Source organism: Vombatus ursinus, unplaced genomic scaffold, assembly GCF_900497805.2.
Source record: "Vombatus ursinus unplaced genomic scaffold, bare-nosed wombat genome assembly UNPS02015398.1, whole genome shotgun sequence".
Classification (NCBI taxonomy): domain Eukaryota; kingdom Metazoa; phylum Chordata; class Mammalia; order Diprotodontia; family Vombatidae; genus Vombatus; species Vombatus ursinus.
The window spans coordinates 1,071,953-1,081,550 of record NW_020955176.1 but is presented as its reverse complement, the minus strand read 5'-3'; the positions used below and the strand labels follow the sequence as shown (position 1 = coordinate 1,081,550).

At 41.4% G+C, this 9,598-nt stretch overlaps 1 protein-coding gene across 5 annotated transcripts in view; it reads left to right on the top strand.

Moving 5' to 3' along the window:
- Positions 1-953: 953 nt before the first annotated feature.
- The window catches only part of TTC12 (tetratricopeptide repeat domain 12), a 55,338-nt gene continuing 46,693 nt past the window's right edge, over positions 954-9,598 (top strand). For 2 of the 5 annotated variants that reach the window (XM_027847370.1, XM_027847374.1), the window contains exons 1-6: positions 3,933-4,089; positions 4,401-4,476; positions 5,481-5,641; positions 6,239-6,260; positions 7,027-7,104; positions 8,328-8,449. In XM_027847370.1, coding sequence (XP_027703171.1) covers positions 4,416-4,476; positions 5,481-5,641; positions 6,239-6,260; positions 7,027-7,104; positions 8,328-8,449 — 444 coding nt within the window. In that variant the 5' untranslated portion in view covers positions 3,933-4,089; positions 4,401-4,415. Of the gene's footprint in view, positions 1,074-3,932; positions 4,090-4,400; positions 4,477-5,480; positions 5,642-6,238; positions 6,261-7,026; positions 7,105-8,327; positions 8,450-9,598 lie in introns of those variants that run through there. The other 3 variants (XM_027847371.1, XM_027847372.1, XM_027847373.1) reach the window with 3 other exon arrangements.

The window sequence follows — 9,598 nt, the reverse complement described above, 5'->3', positions numbered from 1 at the left end:
TAATGATGCAGGACTGATTGGAGCTCAGAGGAGAGACTAGGTTTGGATATATAAATCTGGGAGTCATCTGCTTAAGAGATAATATTTAAACCCTTGGGAGATAAATGAGAGTGTATGCAAATAAAGGGTCCAGATAGAATATTAGGATATACCTAAATTTTTTGGGGGGGATGTGTGTGACAACACAAGTGATGATCCAGCAGAGGAGACTTCATGTAGGTTAGACAGGTAAATGGAGACCCAAAAGAGGAGTGTTAAGAAAGCCCCAAGAAGAGAGAGTAGTGAACAATGCCAAATGTTGTAGAGAGGTGAAGGATGATGATTGATAAGAGGCCATCAGATTTGGTCTTAAAGAGATCACTGACAATCTTGGAAAGAACAATTTCAGTATGCCTGGGCAACATTTAGGACAAAAACAGGGAGGTTGGCTTGCTGGGGGAAGGGGGGAGGTTGGTTGGAAGGAGCTCCTTAAGAATAGAGACTGCCATTTTTGGAGGAGGAGGAAGAGGCTGCCCCTGTCCCATCCTGTTCTCGGGTCCTTCCTCGTGCTTCTCTGAGAGTTGCCTCTCATTCCTCCATCCAAACATCACTCACAGGTTGACTTGCCCAAGATCACACAGCTAGTGTTCTTCCCACCACCCCCTGTCGTCAGGTCAGTAAGCTCCGATTCCTGCCATATTTCGACCACCACCCCCTCAGGGGGCTGCCACCCGGGACCCCACGGCTAGAGGGGGAGCCTCAAAGCCTCAACACCACCAGCCCTTACACCTTTCTGTTGCCGGGCCTAAAGCACACCTGAGCGTTTGACCCCGTCCCCCGAAGGTCAATCACTCCACCCCGTCCTTCTCATTAACCAATCCCCGCCCCGTCCCTTCATTGGCCCTCCCCCTCCCACTAGCTGGCCAATCGCTGCCCGGCTCTCCCCCCTCCCCTCCCACCCGGCGACCGCCATTTCTAGTCCGAGTAGTAGGCACTTCAGGTCTGTGGAGCGGGTTAGGCGGGCATCTTCCTGGGCGCCGATCCCTGGGGTTGAACGGCAAGAAGATAAAGCAGCAGAGGTCAGGTTGAGACAGGTGGGATACTTCGGGACCGCCACTGACTCTGGGGCCGGCCTCTGGGCAAGTGCTTGGGCTTGGGGGTGGGGAGAGAGGAGGGGAGAGGAAAGCGGCCCAATGGTTGCCGGGGCAACGGGGACGCGGATGGGGGCGGGGATTTTGAGCCTCCAGCGCGCTCCTGCCTGCGGCCTTGTTTGGCTAAGTTGGAAACTTGGGGATGCTGCTGCCTAAACTATGCTGAAACGTCTGGAAATGCCCTAGGGTAGGAAAGAAAACTCATCGGAGGGTGCAGGGTCACACATCTGCCCCCACCTCGTAAACTTCGTACCTAGCCAGGTGTGCTGGACTGGGATCTACTTTTGGAAGTCACCTAGAGGCATAACCTTTGTAATAGAGTAGGGGTTCTTAACCTGAGAGCCCATTAACTTTAAGAAATAAAAGGTTTTGTTTAGTTTTAACATTAATTTTTTTTAAAATTTGGAGTTCCAAATTCTCTCCCCCAACCCCTTTTCCACCCATTGAGAAAACAAGCAATATGATATCCACTATACAAGTGAATTATACAAAATATATTTCCATATTAGCCATGTTAAAAAAAAAAAGAAAAATAAAAGAAGTGAAAACAGTATGCTTCAGTGCATTCAGAGATCACCAGTTCTCTGGATATACATAGCATTTTTCTTCATGAGTACTTTGGAATTAATTGTCTTGAATCATTGCTTTGATTAAAATAGCAAAGTCATAGTTGGTCATCATTACAATATTGATAAAAACATGAACTTTTTTTTTTTTTTTTTTTTTTTGGTGAGGCACTTGGGGTTAAGTGACTTGCCCAGGATCTCACAGCTAGTAAGTGTCAAGTGTCTGAGGCCGGATTTCATGAACTTGGTTTTTAAAAAATATTTTTATAACTATTCCAATATAATTTAGGTTGCTTTGTGGCATAGTGGATGCAATGTTGGACTTGGAGTTAGGAAGACCTGTGTTTGAATCCTGCTTCAGGCACTTACTAGCTGTGTGTTTCTTAACCTCTCAGCCTCAGTTTCCTGTGAAGTTTAAATATGATTACATGTGTGAAAGTGTTTAAGTAGTTTCCTTCGCATTTTACTTTATGCGTTTAGAAATATTATTCTGAGAAGGGATTGTCCATTGACTGTCTGAGAGGCCATAACACAGAGGTTAAGAACACTGTTTGAGAGCTCTGTCTGGGACAGAAAATGCCTCCAGCAAAGCCCCTCTAACATCTGACTTTCTTTTTCTTTATGCCATATCTTAGGCAGAGAGAACCCTTGTAACTGAGTCTTTGCCAATATAGCCTCTGACTCACACAGCTGTATCTGCCCTTCATTTACTAAGTCCGACTCTCCACTTAAAGTTTCACCATCTATAAAATGGGTCAGATGAGGTAATATCTGTAAAAAGCACTTAGCACAGTGACTGATACATAGTAGGTGTCTGAATTCAGGCAGTATCAGTTCTGAAGGCAAATAGCATACTTCATCATAGGTCCTTTGGGATTGTCTTCTATCATTGTATTGCTGTTAATAGCTAAGTCATTCACAATTCTTCATCATGCAATATTGCTGTTATTGTATACAACACTCTCTTGGTTCTGCTCACTTCACTTTGCATCAGTTCATGTGAGTTTTTCCAGGTTTTTCTGAAATTATCCTGCTTATCATTTCTTATAGCACAATAATTTCCATCACAATCATATACCACAGTTTGTTTATCCATTCCCCAATTGATGGGCATCTCCTCAATTTCCAATTCTTAATCACAACAAAAAGAGCTGCTATAAATATTTTTGTACAAATAGGTCCTTTTCCCTTTTTTTGGATGTCTTTAGGATATAGACCTATCAGTGGTATTGCTGTGTCAAAGGGTATGCGCAGTTTTATAGTCCTTTGGGCATAGTTCCAAATTGTTCTCCAGAATGGTTGGATCAGTTCACGACTCCATCAACGATGTATTAGCTTCCTAGTTTTCCCACATCTCCTCCAACATTTATCATTTTCCTTTTTTGTCATATTAGCCAATCTTTTATATATCATTTTAAAACTTACAAAGTGCTTTCCTCACAAAAGTCAAGCCAACAAGCATTTATTAAGCACCTACTATATGCCAGGCACTGTGCTAAGCTCTGGGGATACAAAGGGAGACAACATGCAAGCAATTATGTACAAACAATTTATATACAGGATGAAGTGGTGATAATCAACAGAAGGAAAGGACTGACATTAAAGGGTATTGGTAAGGAAAAGCTTCTGGAAGGTGGTGTTTTAGTTGTGACTTCAGGGTAGCCAGGATGAGGAGGAAGAGAATTTCAGGCATAGGCCAGTGAAAACGCAGTGTTGAGAGATAGAGTGTTTTGTCTGAAGGACAAACAGCCAGGAGGCCAATGTCATTAGATCCCAGAGTTTATGATTGAGGAGAGTAAAGTGTAATGGTAGTAGGAATGGTAGGAGGCAGCCAGGTGATGAAGGGCATTGAGCATCAAATGAATTTTTTATTTGATCTTGACAATCATAGGAAGCTACTCAAGTTTATGGAGGGAGGGTAACATGATCCAATCTGTGCTTTAGGAAGATCAAAGGTCACACATCTTGAACTAGTGACAGCCAGGAGACAAGCTAAATTTGAGTTTCTTAACATACTGCTTCCTAAGAAATAGAGATTGGAATTAAGGGGGTTATTATTAATTATTTTAGCAAATGCTGATCATTTCATTCAGTTAGCAGCTTCCTTGTCCCTCCTATAAACAAGCTAAACCACAAGTTGCATTTAGTTATTATTAGTACATGTAAGTAGTTAGATGCAAATTGTCAGCAGTTTCTGAATACCAGTCACATTGCTGTAGAAGCCCCACCTCATCCTGCCTCCTGGCAGCCACCACTGAGAGAGACCCTTCAACTGACAGACTCAGAGCCTGGCCTCAGCACTAATTCTATTCCTATCCCTAATTCTAGGGCTCCCCATCTGACATGCCTTTCTACCTGAGGCTCTGGTTCCTGACGTGGAGCAAACTATTTTGGTGTGTTGGTTTTGAAGGGGTGTGGATTTTGAAGGCGGTGTGCTTCAGGGGTCTTAAAGCAGTGGTGATTTTGTCAGCAGGGGGAGAACTCATAGCTCTCTGGATGCATCCACAATTGATGAGTATGGGTTGGTCTTAAACATGAGCTGAAAAGAAATAAATTACCCTCCTGTAATCCATGACATTTATAAACACAAATGTGTGTTAAAATAACTACTTGATCTTTCTTAGTTTTCAGAGCTAATAAGGCTGACATTCTATTTAGTGTCTTATTGTTATTAATTTCCATCATTTGTTGCTGGCCTCCTCAGGGACTGTGATCTAAAATGGCTAAAGAGGAAGAAGAGAGAGACTGGGAGAAATTTCTCAAGAATGTGGATGAAATCAGTAAGTACTGGAAAATCATAAACAAATTAAGTTCTATTTTGGGAAGTGGTGGTGGCTAAAAATGAATGTTTATTTGGACTTAGTTACTATGCTATCTGACAGGTTTATGACTTCAAGAAAAACTGTAATTGAATTTAAACTGAAAGGGTATTGAGAAATTGAGTGATATTGTAGCTTGGGGGCAATATTTTCTGGCTGTTAATTGGTACAAGAGAAGCTGTTAATGCTATGATTGGGCTTCTAATGTTAGCTTTGTCTATATTTAAGATTCTTCTACCTAGAATAGTGCAAGAAGAACTCGTGGTTTCCCATTCTACCTTGTACAGTAGGAGAATATTACCCTGTTAGGGGACATCATCCAAAGGTTGCAACTGTTGACATCTGGCATTCTGCTGTTTGAGAGAATGTTCATTTCCTTTTTACTTCTGTAAAAGTATAGGCAGCACTTTTCCCTCATGGGCCAAAAGATTAAATGTACAGTTATCTCATGGACTCATGTGGCTGGCAAGGCCTAAAGAGGTATTCTTTTCCATTCTAAGGACAGAATACCCTCCAGGCAAAATACCCCCAACTTAGCTCAATTAAGATTATTAAGAATCTCTACTGATTGTACAAAGCACCAAAGCTATTCTGCATTCTGTTAGAACTAGCAGTCACCTCTTCAAGCTTGAGAAATCCATTTTTAGACTTAATAAAGGAAATCTACACAAAAGAGGAAAAACCTACAGAACCCAGTTACCAAAAGTATGAATGGGTTCAAATTCATAAGAGCTTATAACTATTTCCTTAAAGACCATAATTAGGTCCCCCTGTAGCTTTCTCCAGGTTAAATAATCCCCATTCTTTCATTATTGGAATTACTTACTCATTCTTATTTTCTCTTGTGAACTCTTTTCAGTTTGTCTTTCTGAATTCCATCTCCCTAGAACATTTCATTAATAGAGAAGGCTCGCTTCCATTTGGTTGTGCCTTGTTTGATTGGTTTGTGTCTAATTTCTCTTAAGCTACTTTGGTTCAGGAGCTGAATTCTGATGACCTCAGTGTGCGTGAGAGGGCCATGGATGAGGCAGAGAAGAGACTGCAGCTTCTGGAGGACCAAAAGGAAGATGAATGCAGGACCACTTTGAACAAAACAATGATTAGTTCTCCACAGGTCCCTACGAAGGTTTCCTTTCTGTTATGAAATTAAATAAATAGTGGTAGATAATAGATCTGAGACACAAATGCTGATGAAGCTAAAAAATTATTATGTCACTCAAGCTCAAGCTGGACCTGACAGTAAGGAAGTCTGAACCCAGAGTCTGATCTTTTTTCATCTTTAACAAGAATGTTGGGTTCATTTTAATAAGCTTTAAGATTTTGTTCATTTTTTTATGACTACATAGTGCTTGGGAACCATACTTAAAGCCACAGTGTTTTGTTTATCAGCTTGATTTCACTAGTGAGTTGGGTTTGGTTCACCTTTGGGAGACGTTAACTCTTACAAACAGACCACAACTTGGAACTATCACTTGGGAGAAAATTCTTTCATAGCAATCAAATTCATAATTTGATCTCAGAAGTTGTGTCATCCCGAGCAAATTTTGGACACTTTAGTGTTTGATAGCAGCCTTCACAAATCAGGAAACAATTTGGCCCAAAGTAGTCCTGTTCATATAACTGATTTGACTTCCCTTTTTGTTATGCTACATGTATAGCTCATGAAATTTTATTTTATTTTATTTTATCTTTTGGTGACCTATGTAACTACCTGGCAAAGCAGAATGTGGATGATACAACCCCGGGTAAGGCAGTATCTCTCTTCCTAATAGGTTTTGTTTTATTTGCAACAGTTTTATTGGTCTCACCTAGCCAGAAGAACTGTAAATCAGAGCTTGTGAGCTCAGGAATAAGATTTTGGGCAAAAATCTTTCCCATTGTTAGTAGGATCACCATCAGTAGATGTCTTCAAGAAGACGCTGGTTGTGAACATTGAGGTGATTGCTGTTCAGTGTCAGGTCGGACTAAGTGACTCCAGAGGACCCTCCTAGCCTTAATTTCTGTGATTTTGTGACCGCCAGCCTATTTTTCATTGACCTGGCAGCTCTCTGAGATTTTCTTTCCTTATTTCCTTGCCGGCCCTCAGTAAGATGAACCCTGTTAGCGTTTCACCTCTTGTGCCACTTCTTCACTACCCAAGGGATCTAGGCTTTCCTTTTGCTGCTCGGCTCAGAGGCTCATTGTTCTGCAAGGAATAAAAAGGTCTCTCCCCCAAAGAAAAACTATTTTAAAAGGCATAATTCAAATCTGACACACAGTCATAGCCATCATGTATAATAATACATCACATACTTTACCATTTAACGTCAAATTAAGAAGATGTCAGCTTGGTGGCTTCAGAAGCCTCTGTGTGTGTGTATGTGTGTGTGTGTGTGTGTGTGTGTGTATGCACGTGTCTTTGCATAGAAAGCTTGGCTACACAGAAGCTTTCTTCTCTTTTTGAACTAGAGGGGTGATTATAGAATTCTCATTTTTAGTTTAATCACTTAAATCCCTCTCCTCTGCTGTCAGATGGCTTCATGGAAGTAGTACAGAAGGATGCCAGAGAACGAGCCAAGAGAAGAAAAGAAAACAAAAGCCTAGCAAACGGTAATGGTTGTTGAGGTTTGCCATCATTAGATGGGCATCATTAGAAAAGAGCCTCAGAAAGCCAAAGTGTGGCCCAAACATGAAGGTGCCAGGTTCTCAGCCAGCTGGCTTATAACAAGGCCATGGAGAGAAGATGCTGCGCAACAAAACCCATTTTTAGGGTACTTTCTTCTCCCACTCAACAAATTGAGAGTAATCCCGTTGTGAGAGGATTGATTGAAGGAATAACATTCCTTCAACCCCAAAGAAGAGGAGATATTTGAGGCCCCTCATGCCTTCCTGCAAAGACTTGCAGAGTTGTGACGTGGGAGAGGATGTACACTAGCTCTGCTTGACACCCCCATACAGATCTCCAGGAGCAGTGAGTATAAGGGGTAGAGAGGCAGATTTAGATTCAATATGAGAAAATACTTCCTAACAATTAAAGCTGTCCAAAAATGAAATGGACTGCCTCAGGGGGTAGTGGGTTTCCCTACTTGAAGTCTTTGAGCCAAAGCTAGATGACTTATTTACTGGGGATTTTGTGGGGATGACAGTTGGGATGAGCTGGCCCCTAGGGGCCCTTCTTACTCTGAGTGAGAAGATGTTGTTGTCCTAGATCACATCTCCACAACAAAAGCTTTAGCCCTAAAGCATCTGGGTTGGCATTGGAGGTAGCAGGAAGGGTCAGCAATTTATTTAATCCTAAATGTCATCAGTAGAGCTAATGATGCCAGCAGGTACTACCAGCAGCCATAAGACATGAGGAGAGAAGAAGGAAAAAAGCAAAGAAAAAGAAGTGCCATAAAAGAAGAAGTGATTTAGGAGAAGGGGAGAGAGTGGAACAAACAAACATCGATCTAGTGGGAGGGCACTGCTCAGTGTCATCCCACGTGGTCAGTGGCTGCACTGCATAGGTATTGATGACCTCATATTTACCAGCTGCCTCCACGATCCTCAATGTATTTTCGATGCTGGAGACTTGGTCTTTGTAGCATGCTCAGGACGGAAGCAAAAAGATCACTTACCCTTATAGGGAGGAAACAGCAAATTGGGGTTGGGTATAGGAAAATTACCCTTGAGCATAAAATAAGATTATACTGTAGTCTTAGAGGAGTTGGAAGAAATGACAAGTCTCTTTTATTTCCCGTGAAGGAAGGTATATTTAGGCAGCAGGTTGTGAGGTTCTGGAGGATTTTTCCATTTGAAATGAGAACTTATGTCTGTGATCTTTGTTTTCATAGCCTTGAAAGAAAAAGGGAATGAAGCTTTTCTGAAAGGTGATTATAGGATGGCTGTCCAGCACTACAGTGAGGGGCTGAAGAAGCTCAAGGACATGAAAGTGCTCTACACCAACCGGGCCCAGGTCAGTTAACTCCAGGGACTTCAAGAAATTAAAACCTCCTCTAGAGGCCAGAGTAATGCTATCCTCCCTCTCTCCCATGCCCTTTTGTTTGGTGACTTGGGCATTAACCAGAACTCCAGGCTTAGCCTCTCTACCTGGCCCTTTTATTTGATGTGCTGTGTATCAAAGAAATGGGTTCTGCAAAGCACACTCCTTAAAAACAAAACAAAACAAAACAACAATCCAGCAAGTATTTTTTTAAATGCTGACTGTGTGCTGAATACTACTAAATGCTAGGCAAGATACAAAATTTAGATAGCACATGGTCCCTGACTTCATGGAACTTACAGTTCATTAGGTGGATAGGACATGCAATACTAGCTAAAATATAAAATAATACATAATAAGTGAGTCAGAAAGATGCAAATAGAGGATTTTATAAAGTTGAAAAGTAGAAAGAAAATTCCCAAGAGATATAGGAAAGAAGGCGATGCCTTAATATTCAGAGGCATGGATTCTAGAAAGAGACCGAGACACTGAATGGCCAACAGAATTGAAACTTACTTTCTTAAGATCAGGGCAGTGAGGCACATATTTATCTGATGAGCTAGGTAGTAATTGGTATTTTTTTCCCATAATAAGGAGGGAGGGTGAAAGGGACCTCTATCTCCTAAGCATTCTGTCATCATGGGAAGCCTACTTTTGGAAGAAGCCTAACCTTGTAGAGGATAACTTGCCTGTTAGTTTAAGATCCTGAATCACCTTGTAGCTAGTGGGACTGCAGCTAATTACTCAGAGATTTAGTTTCTGGAACCCTTCTCCCTTCCCTCCTCACTTTTCCCTCCTCCCCTCCATTCACTTCAATAATTCCTTTAAGGAACTGATATAATAGACAGGAAAAACACTGAAAACAAGAGATGGAAATACTGAAAGTAGAAAAGACCAGTATTATAGTGACAATGATAAATGAAACCATATAAAGTACAGTATAATCTCATTAGTTCAGATGTCCTTAGTAATTCAGACACAGGCTTGGTTAAAATTTACCTTTGCTTTATCTCTGAACAAAGGGTTTTTTAAGCGAATGAAGGATGGAGACAACACAGCAGAAGACTGCTCCCTGATTCAGTGTCTGGTTGCCTCCCCAGAGAAATTATAGCTTTGAAACCA